This window comes from Prunus mume, linkage group LG5 (assembly GCF_029339155.1).
Source record: "Prunus mume cultivar Tortuosa linkage group LG5, ASM2933915v1, whole genome shotgun sequence".
In the NCBI taxonomy this organism is placed as follows: domain Eukaryota; kingdom Viridiplantae; phylum Streptophyta; class Magnoliopsida; order Rosales; family Rosaceae; genus Prunus; species Prunus mume.
In genome coordinates, this window is record NC_142702.1 from 12,544,288 (window position 1) to 12,561,298 (window position 17,011).

A 17,011-nucleotide genomic window follows, 5' to 3' on the forward strand; every position below is an offset into this window, starting at 1 on the left:
TTCACCTCTAACTAAGAAGAAATTCAGTTACACATGTTCATAATAATTGAAAAGCAATCTAGAATAAACATTTGAACTAATCAAGGAAAGAACTCTGAAAAACCCAATGGATGCAGCAGGTTTCGGCACCAAATTCTTCTTCTCCCTTTCTCCTTTCTTGCTACGGCACCAAAAGAACTCCCTTCTCCTGCGGCAACCCCTCCTTTATATATGTGGTAGATCTAGGGTAAAAGGGCCCAGCAGAAACCCACGAAATTAGGGTTTTATTTGGCAGATTTCTTTAGGAATTATAGGGCCCAATAGAAACCCACGAAATTAGGGTTTTTAGGTTTCCTAATATGAAATTAATCCCCCCCTTTTCCAGCTGGAATTTAGGTCGAATAGGATTAGGATAAGGTAAAATAAAATAAAATCAGTTAGGGTTTTTTACTTCCCAGAAGCTAATTCTTGAATTAATTTCCCCATCTTTTTAGCACATTCCTGGCCTATTCGAACTTAAAAAACGTCCATCCATCTTGGCCCATGCATATGCTATCTATTCCAAGTCCAAAACTGCTCTAAAATGCTCCAAAATGCCCTTTCTTGCCAATCTTGCCATCTGGACCTACAATAGTACGAAAATAAGTTAAATCACTCTAATAAATGGGAATTAACTAAGTAAATGCAAAGAAATAAGATAGCAAAGTCGCATAAATATGCTCCTATCAAATTCCCCCACACTTAGCTTCTGCTAGTCCCTAGCAGAACAAAGAAAACAAAACAAAACCTAAACCTTCCAACAATTGCCTCAGGGATTTCCAATGAAACATGACATGTTAAAAATCACTACTCACACAGATTTGAGCTATCCTTACCCTCGAGCTCATACTTAATCACAGTAAACACTCACTAGCTCACATTTAATCAATTAAAACAACATTTGAAAGTGGTAACATGCCTTAGAGAATTCACTCAATTCCTCACCCGATATACTCTCTATTTTCACATAGATTTTCTGACTACACTCCCTATACTAAGTATATGTGAGAAGATTGATGTAAATGTGTTGACTAGCACTCACATATGTTATAACAAAGAAAGCACTTTCTGGAATTATTAATACGAACGTGTATATGATCTCATGAACAGAATGCTACTACTTAGAAGCGAGAACCAGGGATTCCATAAGCTCATACCAATTTCAAACTCCACATATTGAAACACATAACAATCAAGATAGAAGTCTAAGGGTTGCATTGGGGCTAAGGTATTGGCTAACAAAGAAAGGTTGAGGATAAACAAAGGTTCTTAAAGTAATAGTAAACAGAGCAATGAAATCAACACTTGGAATTCAACTTGTGATTGCAGCACCCAATTTTTAGCACAAATGGGAGATTTATACAACTTTAGGGTCAGATTCACATATCCCTTCTTCTTCTTTTTTCTCTCTTGTTTTTGTTTTTGTTTTTGTTTTTTTTTTGAACAACACTAATCCAAAGGAACAAATCCTTCCCCCACACTTGTTTTTTTTTTTTTTTTTTTCTGCAAATCGTAAATCAAAAGGAATTCCCAACAAGTCATGCTTGAATATTCTTTAAGAACAAGGGTATGGATATTCTTATACTAGGCTTGGTAGGGATAATGCAAGCTAACAAAGAAAATAAGCTAAATAAGGCTTCAAAAGGGTTAAACCTACAAGCATATGCAAGGGATAAGGCTTTTTGGCTCTGATGGTAATTAAACAACTTCATCTTGTTATTTGTTACGCAATCAATTTGATGCTTTGAATGGAACGGGCATGAGTTCTAGTATTTGGAACTAAAGAGATGAAAAAGCATTCTAAGTAGCAACCAAGCAAAGAAATAATGAGATCATGCAACGACTTTAGAAAACAAGAATATCAAGATTAATAACTCTCCAAACAAAGAACAGGCTCAAGTCTCTCAGGGTTGTAGCGTTAGTTTGAGTTCCTTCCTTCCAGCATGTTACAAAAACAATGATCTTTTTTTTTTTTTTGGTGTGTGATTACATGTGAATTCGTAATTGACAACTATAACTAAGTATTAACCAAAGAGCATATCAGACTTCCACCCATGTTTGTAACTTTCTTTAAAAGTCATGCAATTAAAAACCAAATCCTCATCATTGTGTTGGAAGGTATCCTAAGACACAAACAAACAACAAAAACGACTTTTGACTCTTTTGGTTTTTTTTTAATTTTAAATAAAGCACGAAAACACTTTTTAAAACAGTGAATAACAACATTAGTAGTGATAGGTGGTGAATTTTGAAAATAAATCACGAAAAGCACTCTGTTTACCCCCCCACACTTAAACTAAACATTGTCCTCAATGTTTCAAAAGGAAAACTTTAAACAAGAAAGCAATGAGAGACAACTAGCAAACAAGACAATCATAGCAAAGTAAAAATAATAAAGAGAAGAGTAAAAGAGAGCAAATCTGGTTGTAGAGCCCAGAGATTCCGTTGTCTTTCTATTTGAACACATGGGTTGCCTCCCAAGAAGCACTTGCTTTAACGTCTTCCAGCCGGACGGTACCTCCCTTTAAGCTTCACTAGGGCCAATGGCATGGAGGGGTACATCCTCCACTACATGCTCCTCAAAAGACTCATAGTATGGCTTCAAACGGTGTCCATTCACTTTGAATTCATGTCCCGTCTTAAAACTTTGAATTTGGACTGCACCATAGGGAAAAACATTAGTAACAACAAAAGGACCAATCCATTTAGAACGCAACTTACCCGGAAACAAACGAAGGCGAGAGTTGAAAAGTAACACTTTCTGCCCCACAGAAAACGTTTTACTACGAATCATCTTGTCATGGACAGCCTTTGTTTTCTCCTTGTAAATATGAGCGTTCTCATAAGCTTCAGTCCGAATTTCCTCAAGCTCATTCAATTGCAATTTCCTATGAAGTCCAGCGGCATCAATGTTCATGTTGAAAGTCTTGACTGCCCAATGTGCACGATGCTCCAACTCAACTGGAAGATGGCATGGTTTCCCATAAATGAGCCGAAAAGGAGACATTCCAATTGGTGTTTTGTAGGCAGTACGATATGCCCACAATGCATCATTCAAACGCAAGCTCCAATCCTTTCGAGTTGGTCCAACTGTCTTTTCCAAGATCTGCTTGATTTCCCGGTTGGAAACTTCGGCTTGTCCACTTGTTTGGGGATGATAAGGTGTTGAAACCTTATGCGTGACATTATACTTCTTAAGTAGTGCCTCTATGGTCCGATTACAAAAGTGAGAGCCCCCATCACTTATAAGTACTCGTGGCATTCCAAATCTTGCAAATATGTTAGTTTTATTAAAATCTGCAACCACTTTGGAATCATTGGTATGGGTGGCTTTTGCTTCCACCCATTTTGAAACATAATCCACAGCAAGTAAGATATAATTAAAACCATGTGAAGAAGGAAAAGGGCCCATGAAATCAATACCCCAAACATCAAAAATCTCAACAGAAAAGATAGGGGTTTGCGGCATTTGATCTTTTGCACCTATATTGCCCGTTCTTTGACAACGATCACAAGTCATACAAAAAATTCTAGCATCCTTAAAGATAGTAGGCCAATAAAATCCACATTCTAAAACCTTAAGTGCTGTGCGTTGTGTACCAAAGTGACCCCCACATGCATAAGTGTGACAGAAGGTTAAGATTAAATTAAACTCAGAATCATGCACACATCTACGAATAATTTGATCAGGGCAATATTTCCACAAATAAGGGTCATCCTACACATAAAACCGTGCAATTTTTTTAAGTTTATCGCGTTGGTGCCTAGTTATGGTGCTTGGAACTTGTTTAGACACAATATAATTCACAATATCAGCATACCATGGCTCACTTACCTCAATGGTCAGCACTTGTTCATCTGGGAATGCCTCTGGAATAGGTAGAAGGTCTTCTTCATGTACCAAACGGCTCAAGTGGTCAGCCACTACATTTTCACATCCTCTTTTGTCCCTAATTTCCACGTCAAACTCCTGAAGAAGAAGCATCCAGTGAATAAGCCTTGGTTTGGCTTCTTTCTTTGTGAGTAAGTACTTCAAAGCTGCATGGTCAGAGTAAATTATAACTTTAGTACAAAGTAAATAAGAACGAAACTTATCTAAAGCAAACACAACAGCAAGAAGTTCTTTTTCAGTGGTGGAGTAATTCAATTGAGCATAATTCAAGGTTCGGGATGCATAGTAGATGACGTGTGGCTTCTTGTCCTTCCGTTGTCCCAAAACAGCCCCTAAAGCATAATCTGATGCATCACACATAAGCTCGAACGGAAGGCTCCAATCTGGTGGAACAATGATAGGTGCTGAAGTTAACAATTCTTTGAGGTGATTGAACGCCTTCTCACATTCGTCATCGAACACAAACGGCACATCCTTTTGTAGAAGTCGGCACAAGGGTGTTGAAATCTTCGAGAAATCTTTGATAAAACGTCTATAGAATCCTGCATGTCCAAGGAAAGAACGAACCTCTCTCACCGAAGTGGGAGAGGGTAAGTGGCGTACAAGACCTATTTTTGACTTATCAACTTCAATTCCCTTTTCTGAAACTATATGTCCTAAAACTATGCCTTGTTTTACCATGAAGTGACATTTTTCCCAATTTAAAACAAGGTTGGTTTTAATGCAACGTTTTAATATCAATGTGAGATTAGTTAAACAGCCATCAAAAGAGTCACCAAAGACACTAAAATCATCCATGAAAACCTCAATAATCTTCTCAACGAAATCGGAAAAGATACTTACCATGCATCTTTGAAAGGTGGCTGGTGCATTACATAAACCAAATGGCATCCGTCGATAAGCAAAAGTACCAAACGGACAAGTAAAAGTAGTCTTTTCTTGGTCATCTGGGGCTATAACAATCTGATTATATCCCGAATAGCCATCAAGAAAGCAATAAAAAGAATGACCGGCTAACCTTTCAAACATTTGATCAATGAACGGCAAAGGGAAGTGATCTTTCCTTGTGGTGGCGTTGAGCTTCCTATAATCAATGCAAACTCTCCAACCTGTTTGGATACGAGTGGGGACAAGTTCATTCTCTTCATTTTTTACCACAGTGACTCCTGATTTCTTTGGTACAACTTGAACCGGTGAAACCCAACGACTATCCGAAATTGGGTAAATGACCCCACAATCAAGAAGCTTAATGATATTCTTTTTCACAACTTCCATCATTGGAGGGTTGAGTCGGCGTTGAGCCTCTCGAGTTGGTTTAGCACCCTCCTCTAGAAGTATGCGATGCATGCATGTTGTAGGACTAAGTCCCTTGATGTCGGCTAAAGTCCATCCAATAGCTGTTTTGTACTCTTGCAACACCCGAACTAGTTTTTCCTCCTCCACTGCCGTGAGTGATGAAGAGATTATGACAGGCAAAGTCTCTTTATCTCCCAAGAAGACATACTTCAAATGATTCGCTAACGATTTAAGCTCGAGAGTGGGTGCCCGAATCACCGAAGGTAACAACTTGTTAGTAGAAACGGGAATTGGGATTGGGATTGGAGACTTACCAACATATTGTGGCAGTGACTCAAGGGCAGCCACCATCTCGCCAATTTCTTCATGATTAGGTTCGGCCCCATTTTTGATGAGTTCAATTCCCTGAACAATGGTGGTTTCAAGGATATCCCTATCTAGGGATTCGAGATATTCCTGCGCCAAAGAATCAAATGCATCAATAGAGAAACAGGAGTGATCATCAATAGGGTACCTTATAGCTTCAGAAATATTGAAATCAATGATATTGCCATCAAATTCCATTGTCAACGTCCCCTTGAACACATCGATCTTGGTTCGGGCTATTTTCATAAAAGGTCGTCCAAGTAAGATTGGCAATGGTGTAGAATGGGCCGAATCCTCCATCTCAAGCACATAAAAATCTGCTGGAAATATCAAGTGGTTAACCTGCACCAAAACATCTTCCAAAACTCCTTTCGGATATGCATTAGAACGATCGGCTAATTGAATTATAACGCCATCATTTTTAAGCTCTCCTAAGTTCATAGATGCATAAATAGAGTATGGCATGACATTAATGGAAGCACCTAAATCTAACATGGCATGTTCAAACTTGGTGTTACCAATAACACAAGGGATTGTGAAACTACCTGGATCTTTGCATTTAGGTGGCAGTTTTCGTTGCAAAACTGCGGAAACATTCTCACTTACCCTTACCACTTCTTTGTTTGAAATCCTCCTCCTTGTTGTACAAAGCTCTTTCAAGAATTTAGCATATCTTGGAACTTGCTTTATTGCGTCAAGAAGTGGGATATTGACTTGTACCTTCCTGAAAGTCTCTAAGATGTCTTTTTCATTCTCTTCTTTCTTAGATTGCATAAACCTGCGAGGGAAAGGCACATTTGGTGGGATAGGGTTAGAATGAGTTGAATTTGGAACAACCTTACCTGAGTTTGGTTGTGTAGGAGCTTTGGGGGACTGCAGCAAGGGTTGTTCCTCCCTTGCCGTGGCTTTGTCCACCTCCTTCTCTTTGAGCAGCAGCTTTTCGTTCTCTTTTGGGCTTTGTTTGGACATTTTGGGATTGGTTCCAATCTCTTTACCACTCCTCAAGATGATAGCTTTAGCCGTTTCAAAACCTCCTTTTGGATTGACAATGGTTGAGCTAGGTAGTTTGCCTTCTTCTCTAAACTGTCCCATGAACTCCGCCATCTGCCCAATTTGCTTCTTCACTTCGCTCATCTCTTTGGCTTGATTTTGTAAACCCTGAGTCAAAGAAGTTAGTACTTTAAGCATTTGATCATTATCCAATGGCGAACCTGAATTTGATTGGGCAGTTTTGGTTGAGGCTGTGGTGGTGCGAACGGCCTTTGATAGAGCCCTGGAGGTGGCTGTCTATATCCGCCTTGTTGTTGTTGAGGCTCCCTCCACTTCAAATTTGGATGATCTCTCCAGCCCGGATTGTAGGTGTTTGAAAATGGGTCATACCTAGGTTGATTTTGGCCTTGATAACCTACGGCATTGGCACTTTCCCATCCCCCATTCTCTATTAATTGAGGACATTGATCAGTGGGGTGTCCATGCATAGAGCACACGCTACAAGTGGCTGTACTTTGCACTTTGGATCCTTCAACAACCTGCGAAATAAGAGTAGAGAGATTAGCCATTTGAGATTGAAGTTCCGAAATAGCACTTACCTCATTAACCGGACTTGGCCGTGTATGATCTCTCCCTCCAACTCCTTCGTATTGTTGTGCATTCAAAGCTCGGTTTGCTATTAAGATCTTCGCAGCAACTGGTGTTTTGTCAACCAAAGCACCTCCCGCTGAAGCATCAAGCATTTGTCTCTCCAGTGGAAGTAGTCCTTCATAGAAATATTGAATTAAAAGCTCTTCCTTCATTTGATGTTGTGGGCAGGATGCAACTAACGTCTTAAAACGCTCATAGTACCCTGGAAAGGATTCTCTCGGGCCTTGTTGAATTCCACTAATTTTCTTCCTCAAAAGAATGACTCTTGAAGTTGGGAAGAATTTCTCTAAGAATGCTTTCTTCATACTTTCCCAAGAAGTGACGGTTCCAGGTGCTAGTTCATAGAGCCAATCTTTAGCCTTGTCCATAAGAGAGAATGGGAAGGCTTTCATCTTCAAAATATTCCCATCCACGTTAATGGGTGTCATACTTGAACATACTACTTCAAATTCCTTCAAATGCTTGTTTGGATCTTCCATGGACAGCCCATGGTATTTGGGAATGTGATGTAGCAAACTTGACTTCAATTCAAACTCATCGGTCTTACCTGCGCTGCCCTGGGTATTGAATGCAAAGAGGGACTGCAGTGTCCAATCCTGAGGCTGAAAGTTCCTTGATTGTTCGATTGTCTACAGCCATGTCTTGTTCCTCTTCCAAGTCCGTTTCAGCTTCAGATTCAGGTTCGGAACTAGAACTAGAGGGATTGAGTTCTGGCTGCTTCCTCTTCCTTCTCAAAGTTCGTTCGAAATCGTCGTCAAAGTCCAATATGTGCGCACTAATAGGGTGTGAACTTCGAGTCATAAACTAGTACCTACAAACAAAGAAAACAAAACAAAACAAAATCAGAAACACAAGAAAAACGAAAACAAAAGGAAGATTAGCAATTTTGCTAATCCCCGGCAACGGCGCCAAAATTTGGCGTGAGAAATAACTAACGCACAAATTAAACCCTATAATTTATGCAATCGTAGTACGAGTAAGTAGGGATCGTTCTATTCCGGGGATTAGGAGGGATGCTAATCAACACAAATTAGACTTATTAAATTGGAAACTAAGTTAAGGGAACAATGATTGGGGGGAAATTGGATGATTTAGAATAAAGTAAAACTGACAGCAGCAAACAACTAAGTTGTGAATGAAATATGGATTAAGGGATAGCTAGAGGATTCTTCTCCACACATGGAACATATGCACACAAATCGATCTCCAGTTACTCTTTCTATAAAGTATGAATGACAAAGCCCCAAATTAATTGTGAATGCACTAATTAACTCTCAGATTTTCCTAAGTTCATTGAATTGGACTCAGCGACGCAATCAAATTATCCTTATCAAGTTCCCTATATGAACAGCATGATAGAGATACATATCAAAGATCATTAAGTTCTATGAAAATCATAAGCCTTGACAAGGAAATTGTAACTATGAAAAGCATGATACTCCTGCCAAGAATTTACTTAACGCAATCATGACTAGTGACTTTTACTACTTATGAATATAAGTTCATAACGATTAGGTGAAATTCCCTTATATTCTAGCATCAAATCCCTGCATACAAACTAAGTATGCATCCTTAATAAACATGCAAGAATAAGTTCTCAATAAAACAGAAAAGTAAATCACATTCATACTTTATGAAACCATAACTGGAAGTAATCAATTCATGTAAAACATATGTCCATGGCTTCGAATTCACCTCTAACTAAGAAGAAATTCAGTTACACATGTTCATAATAATTGAAAAGCAATCTAGAATAAACATTTGAACTAATCAAGGGAAGAACTCAAAAACCCAATGGATGCAGCAGGTTTCGGCACCAAATTCTTCTTCTCCCTTTCTCCTTTCTTGCTACGGCACCAAAAGAACTCCCTTCTCCTGCGGCAACCCCTCCTTTATATATATGGTAGATCTAGGGTAAAAGGGCCCAGCAGAAACCCACGAAATTAGGGTTTTATTTGGCAGATTTCTTTAGGAATTATAGGGCCCAATAGAAAACCACGAAATTAGGGTTTTTAGGTTTCCTAATATGAAATTAATCCCCCCCTTTTCCAGCTGGAATTTAGGTCGAATAGGATTAGGATAAGGTAAAATAAAATAAAATCAGTTAGGGTTTTTACTTCCCAGAAGCTAATTCTTGAATTAATTTCCCCATCTTTTTAGCACATTCCTGGCCTATTCGAACTTAAAAAACGTCCATCCATCTTGGCCCATGCATATGCTATCCATTCCAAGTCCAAAACTGCTCTAAAATGCTCTAAAATGCCCTTTCTTGCCAATCTTGCCATCTGGACCTACAATAGTACGAAAATAAGTTAAATCACTCTAATAAATGGGAATTAACTAAGTAAATGCAAAGAAATAAGATAGCAAAGTCGCATAAATATGCTCCTATCATTGGGTGCCCTGCCCGTGAGGCAGATTAGGAGATTGAGCTTGCAAGGATTCCTCTGCAGCTTGTCGCCGCGTGTTGGTCCTCGAGCGGGCTGGTGGGCGTCGATAGTCATCATCTACTCGCAAGAAAGGTCGTTCAAGTCGACATCTTCGGTGCCTCGAGCGTGATTGGCTAACTTCTTCTCCAGCTCCCAAGGGTCGATCCCCTTGGTTGCCCTACCGGTGGGGCAGGAGAGAAGGTTGAGTTTTGGAGGACCCCTCCATAGCTTGTCGTCGCGTGTTGGACCTCGAACGGGCTAGTGGGTGTCCATCGTCATCCTCTGCTCCCAAGGAAGGTCGTTCAGGTCGACGTCTTCGGTGCCTCGAGCGTGATTGGCTACCTTCTTCTCCAGCTCCCAATGGTCGATCCCTTGGTTGCCCTGCCCGTGGGGCAAGAGAGAAGGTTGAGTTTGGGAAAATCCCTCAACAGCTTGTCGCCGCGACCACTCATGAACTCGAGCTCCTTGTGGACCTAAGCGAGCACGAACATTGGATTGTGGGCCTAGCCTCTTGAGCATATTGGTCCTAGGACCTAACCTCGAATGGCTCATAGTACGGCTCGCAGCTGTCTGCGTCTCATCCGCACTATCTCGCTCTCTCCCTGCCGGTTTGCCTCTGCTTGACCAGCCTGGGACCTCTCGAACTGCTCACCAAGATGCTCGTGTGCCCTCCTCTCCTAGTCACGGGGTCCAAGGTTGGGGCCTTGATTCAAGTGCTGATCTGCCTGAGTAGCTGGCCAATCAGTTGTTTTGATCATCGACCTTCATGTGGTGAGCCGATCAACAGTGAGTTAAGGTCCACATCGCGGGTCAAGTAGAGTGGTCTACATTGGGCCCAACGGCATGTGGGCCAAGGCTCCATTAGACGCGCATACAGTGCATATGTCAAGTGTGATCGCAGAGGAGAGAGAGAATGGATCTGCTCCAAGACCGGGACAACGCGAGTAGCCGTGGCTGTGCAGCTAGTCCGTAGTTAAGTGGTATGGCTGCCGTGCTCTAATGGCATGACAATGAGGCGATTCACTCCGATAATCGACGGCGATCGCAAGGCGTTGGCAGCCATGATTCCGTGCGGTTGCATTGAGATTTCCACCACGAAACCATGAGATGGGCTCGTCGTGGTGGCGTTACTCTTTGTACGTCCTTGTATCAACCATGGTTGTTTGAAAAAATGTGTGAAAGATGGATTTGGAGCACGCTTTGAATATATCTCGTGCTCTCAATGAAAGCACCAATTTGTGGCAGCAAATTTCGTCCCACTAGAATATTCGTCCTAAGATTCCTTCGTCTTCTCCACTTCTCTTTCTCCCTACAAAACAGATCAGGGTAAAGGACCACACCCGAGGGTGTTGGCCAAAGGCCCTCCGATGCCTAAGTTAGGTTGGGTATTTCAAGGAAAACCTGGTAGCCGAAGCCGTGTGTGGTGGCGAGCCTTGTGTCGAGAGAGAAAGAAAGTGGTGGCTAGGGTTTGTCGAAATAATTTCTGAGAGTTTCAAGAGGAATTTAGACGTACCTTGACCTTTGTGCGTAGCTAAGTATTTATAATGGTCTCGGAGATTAGGGTTTCAGAGGAATAATTCCATAGATGAAAGGGAATTATTCCTCCCCTATTTGGAATTGATTTGATTAATTAGGGATTTGATTAGTTGGGGTAAATCAAATCCCTAATCGTGGTAGGTATCAGATCAAATCCTAATTTAATTAGGTAACTCCTCATTTAATTGGGAATTGGGGTAGGAATCAAATCAGTTCCCAACTTAATTAGGTAATTCTCAATTTAATTGGGTAACTCCTAATTAAATTGAGTAACTCCCAATTAGGTTGAGTAATTCCCAATTAGGTCAAATAATCCCCAAATGGAAGGAATCATTTGACCTAGGGTATGATTTAATTCGGTTCCCACACTAATGCTGTAAAATAGAGAGAGAGAGAGAGAGAGAGAGAGAGAGAGAGAGAGAGAGAGTGTGTGTGTGTGTGTGTATTCCTCCATAATACAACTACACGAGGAAAATAAATGGTAATTGTTGACTGGGTGAATGATCTTCTCGATGGGCTGGGGCCCTGAATTGGGTTAGGACTAGCCACTAGTACATTTCATTATTTGCGAGACATGAGTTTGTGCGACGAAGACAAATTCACAAGCCGCACAAACAAACCTTGCACGACAAAACATACCACTCAGAAGAAAATCGAGCGACGACAAAATTTCGTCACAAGAAAAGACTTAGTGTGACAAAAACTATATCGTGGCAAAAGCTAGGAAAACCCAGAAACTTTTTTTGGCACTAAAGCCTTGCGCGACAACAAATGTCGCGCAAAAGATCGCTTGTGAGAAAAAGTTATTGGCGTCGTGCAAAAAAAAAAGAAGGAAGAAAACGCTGGTTTTAGGTTTTTGCGCCAAATTCTTGCGCGACGAGATATTTTATTTTGTCGCCTTACTCTTTGACAACGACATAATTTTCGCCACGTTAAAAACGTTCCAACATCTTGCGCGACGACGGATGACTTCGCAAGATTACTTGAGAGACGAAAAATATTCTTATTGTCGCGCAAGAAGTTCGATGTCGGCAAAACCTTGCGCGATTTAAAATTATAATTGTGCGATTTAATTTTGCACGATTTAAGAAATTTTTTTGTCCTGCAAATTGTTATGTTTTGTGCGATGACTATTTTGTTCACAGTGTTCGTCGACAAATCTTCGCCCTTACTTCATCGATTTCAGTTATTACAGAGGCAAATTGCAAAAAAAATTGCAACTTGCCTCTCCCTCTCTCTCGAACGATTTTGGCAAACAAAACTCGTCAATTTCATTTCGTTTATGAGTTGAACTGCCTTTGTTTCTGCTACGTTCGTTGGGTATGTATTTTTTATCGTTAATGTAAAAGTTTTAATGTAAATTTATGCTGACACCATTAATTTTGTTGTCTATAGGGAGGTGGATACAGAACGATTGATAAGGTATTTTTGTCGTTTAATAATTTAAAAATATAAAATTAATTACATTATGTTTAAATTGTTTTGTGAAATTATATTTATTTTATGTTGTTAAATTTATGCACGTTGATGTACGAAGTTAATAGAAATTAACTTAGTACATTTTTTTTAAGTCAAACTTAGTTTTCCGTTCGAGGTTAGTTGGATTTCGCGCATGGATGCGAAAGCGTGACTGCGGTCCAATTAATTCTTGAATTGTCCCATTATTTAGACAGTTTGGGAATGCATAGTCATGTCACGTAATTTACGGCTGCAGGATTAGGTTTCGATTGTGGAGATTTCGGTGTCATCTCGGTACGTTCTTCGGGTGGTAAGTAGGTATTTTATACCTACGGTACACCTCAAGAACTGTGTCGAGATGCTGCCAAAATTCATCCACGTCGAAATCTAATCTCATGTAGCCGTAAATTATGTGATATGACTATGCATTCCCGAATGGAATAAGGCCCTTACCAGAGGCATAAGGTGACATTATGATTTTGTACGAATACAACATGATTGTTGTATTGTGATTGTGGTTCCAGGAACTATGAGCAGGAGGTGGATACAGAACCCGAATAGGTGCGCAGATGAATATTTGGATGGAATTGAGGATTTTATTGCCTTTGCACGGACACACAACCCAGGTGCAACTAGAATCCGTTGTCCTTGTCGGAGGTGTAACAACACGTTGTGTGAGACAATTGAAAATGTTCAATTTCATTTGGTAAGGAATGGAATGATTGAGACATATAGCACTTGGACCTATCACGAGGAACAATTAGACACTACTTCGTCTTCAAGGGCCACAAAAGTGGAGAATGTTGAACCTATTGTGGATCCTAATGAACAAGTCATGGATATTCTAAATGATGCTTTTCCATTTGCATCGACCAACAGCAATCAAGAAAGGGAAGATGACGTGCCTACATCAATGGACAGTGCAGAGTTTGAACAGTATGAAAAGCTGTTATAAAATGCCGACCAAGAGTTATACCCGGGGTGCGAGAACTTTTCTATTTTGATGGCCATTGTAAAGCTAATGCACGGAAAAATAAAGTATCGTATATCGAACCTGTGTTTCGATTACTTTTTAGAGGTTTTTAAGAGAATGCTTCGACGAACAATTGTTTGCCGAAAGACCACTGACAGGCGCAAAAAGTGTTGAATGGTCTTGGATTGGGCTATGAAAAAATTTATGCTTGCAAAAACAATTACATGTTATTCTACAAAGAGTATGAAACATTGGATACATGCCCTATATGCAATGAGTCGAGGTTCAAAACAACATCTCATAATAAAATGACTAAGATTCCACAAAAAGTCATGCGTTATCTGCCCTTGAAACCTAGGTTGCAGCGATTGCATATGTCGACGCATACTACCATAGATATGAGATGGCATAAGGAAAAACGGGTAGACGATGATGTGATGCGGCATCCTCCAGATGTGGAAGCATGGAAAGAGTTCGATCGAACGTTCCCTGAGTTTGCTGCTGATCCTCGAAATATTAGATTGGGACTTGCCACTGACGGATTCAATCCGTACGGTCTAAACTAACACTACAGCACTTGGCCGATTTTTGTATTCCCATATAATTTGCCGCCTTGGAAGTGCATGAAAAAGGAATATATGATGATGACTGTTTTGATAACTGAGGATCCCGGCAGGTCAATCAATGTTTACTTGCGGCCGTTGGTTGATGAGCTAAAGGATTTATGAACAAACGGTGTGCGTACGTATGATAAATCCACTGGGAAGATGTTCACTTTGCGAGCAGTAATTATGTGGACTGTGAATGATTTTCTCGCGTATGCAATGGTTTCTGGGTGGAGCACGAAGGGTTATATGGCATGCTCTTTATGCAAGGAAGATTTGACTTCTAGTTGGCACGCCGGAAAATTTTGTTACCTTGGTCATCAAAGATGGTTGCCATGGGACCACGAGTGGCGGGAAAAGGATAAAGAGTTCGAAGGGAAGAAAGAGCACGGCCTCAGACCTAGAGTGGTCCGGTGATGAGATCTTAGAACAGCTTAACTATTTGGATTTTGCTCTGTTCGGGAAAATAGTTAGTCGGACTAGACCTGCTACACATATGAATTGGATGCACAAGCCTATGTTTTTTGAGCTTCCATATTGGTCTAAACTAACATTGAGGCACAATCTCGACGTTATGCATGTTGAGAAAAATGTCTTTGATACATTGATGGGCACGATTCTAGATATCGAGGGGAAGACAAAGGACACGATCAAATCTCGTCTGGATTTGGAAAAAATGGGCATACGAAGGGGTTTATGGATGAAAATGGACAATCATAAAGCTAGAAGGGATCTTGCATTTTTTTCCATGAAACCGAATGACAAAAAAGAGTTTCTAAAGTTTGTATCGACTGTAAAGTTTCTGACGGTATGATTCAAATATCACACGTTGCGTGAATGTTGACGGGGGTAAATTTACTGGACTAAAGAGCCATGACTGCCATGTCTTTATGCAACGCCTACTTCCTGTGGGGATTCGACACCTATTGCCGGAAGATGTAGTCAAGCAAATCGTATTGTTATCCAGATTTTTTTCCCAATTGTCGGCAAAAACGTTGCGAAGGACAGACATTAATCAGTTGCGCCATGACATTGTCCAAGTCCTATGCAAGTTTGAGATGATATTCCCTTTAGCTTTCTTCACAAATATGATTCACGTGATGGTTCACTTGCCAAAAGAGGCATTGCTTGCTAGTCCAGTCAACTATCGTTGGATGTATCCAATAGAAAGATATATAATCATTCCATATTTGTGTATGCATAATTATCCTATGCTTGCTACTTGCTAATTTGCATCGTATCGTTTTATTTTCGCAAGCTTCTCGGAGAGTTGAAAAAAAGCGTACGCAACAGAGCGAAGCCCGAAGGATCAATTATAGAGGCTTGGGTTCAATACGAGGCGCTTACTTTCTGTGAAATGTATTTAAAAGATGTGGATACGGCAATCATCCTCAGCGCAATAATGACAGAGGTGTGAGAAATGCGAAATTCTCTGTTTTTTCCCAAAGCGCACGACCCTTTGGAGATCCTGTATGAGGAGAGGCGTTTTCCAAAAATGACATGGAGGTGGCTCGGTTCGTACTGAACAATTGTGATGGGATAATCCTATACTTGGATGAGCATGAAGAGATGATGAAGTGTGAACATCCATCACATTTGTATTCCAAGAAACACCGTGAATTGTTTCCACAATGGTTTTTGGAATATGTAAGTTATAAGTGTTTTGTATTTGACATATATATTGTAGTATTTATGCTTCGCAAACTGACATGTGAATGTTTTTGTATAATATTAGGTGAATAAGTTGAAATCAGAGAATTCCCCCATTTACAGTGAAAAGTTATATAACTTGGCATTCGGCCAAAATTAGCGCTGAATTATTCTCGAGTTGCCATGTTAACGACATTAAATTTTTGGGGACTGCACGAGATGACAAATTGTGTACGCAAAACAGCAGTGTCTATGTCCTAGGTGGAGGTGAAAGTACGGACATTGATTTCTATGAAAAACTCACAACTGTCGTGCAATTACTTTACAAGGACTGATACCAAGTAATCATGTTTAAGTGTCGATGGTTTGATACGAACCCGAATAGGCAGGGAAATGTAAAAATCGACCATGGGTTACTATCTGTGAACATTAACAGAACTTGGTATGATGACGACCCTTACGTTTTGGCAAACATGGCAAAACAGATTGTGTATCTAGATGACCCTAAAGCCGACAACGGTTGGAAAGTTGTTCAGCAGATGGATCAAAGGAATCTGTATGCTATACCAGAACTAGACCCATCTGACAACGACGTCGACGTTGTTGACCAACGTTTGGAATCTTCCATGGAAAATGATGCACAAACACTTCTAGATTCAAATGTTATACAAGAACCATTTCAGCTTGAAGGAGTGTCTTCAAGAGAAATACCAATTCAGTCAATTACAATTGACCTCGGTGATCTTCCGCTATATGATCCAACTGTGGGCCCAAACAACGATGATGATGTACTTATGGAGGTTGAGGAGGATGAAAAGGAGGAGGAGGAGGATTGGGAGACCGAAGGTGATGATAACGACAGTAATGAAGATTATTACAGTTCAGATGATCAATAATGTAATTTATTTGAGACCTGCCATGTAAATAATGTAATTTATTTGCGACTTTCCATGTAAATAATGTAATTTATTTGCGAATTTCCATGTAAATAATGTAATTTATTTGCGACTTGCCATGATAGCGACGGTATATCATTTTATTTTCTCATTCTAATTTCCATGTATTCCTATGCCTTAATTTCAATTTTATTTTACAAATCGTAAGCTTCTCAATGATTTTAGTTAAATATTTCATACCTTTTTAATTA

General features: G+C 40.2%; 1 protein-coding gene across 1 annotated transcript; it reads right to left on the reverse strand.

The window, feature by feature from the left end:
* Positions 1-2,542: 2,542 nt before the first annotated feature.
* Positions 2,543-8,014, reverse strand: LOC148916959 (uncharacterized). The gene is given in 4 exon segments (XM_089052839.1): positions 2,543-2,617; positions 4,943-6,807; positions 6,810-7,771; positions 7,773-8,014. Coding segments are annotated over 4 exon segments (3,144 nt in total).
* Between the last annotated feature and the right edge of the window lie 8,997 nt (positions 8,015-17,011).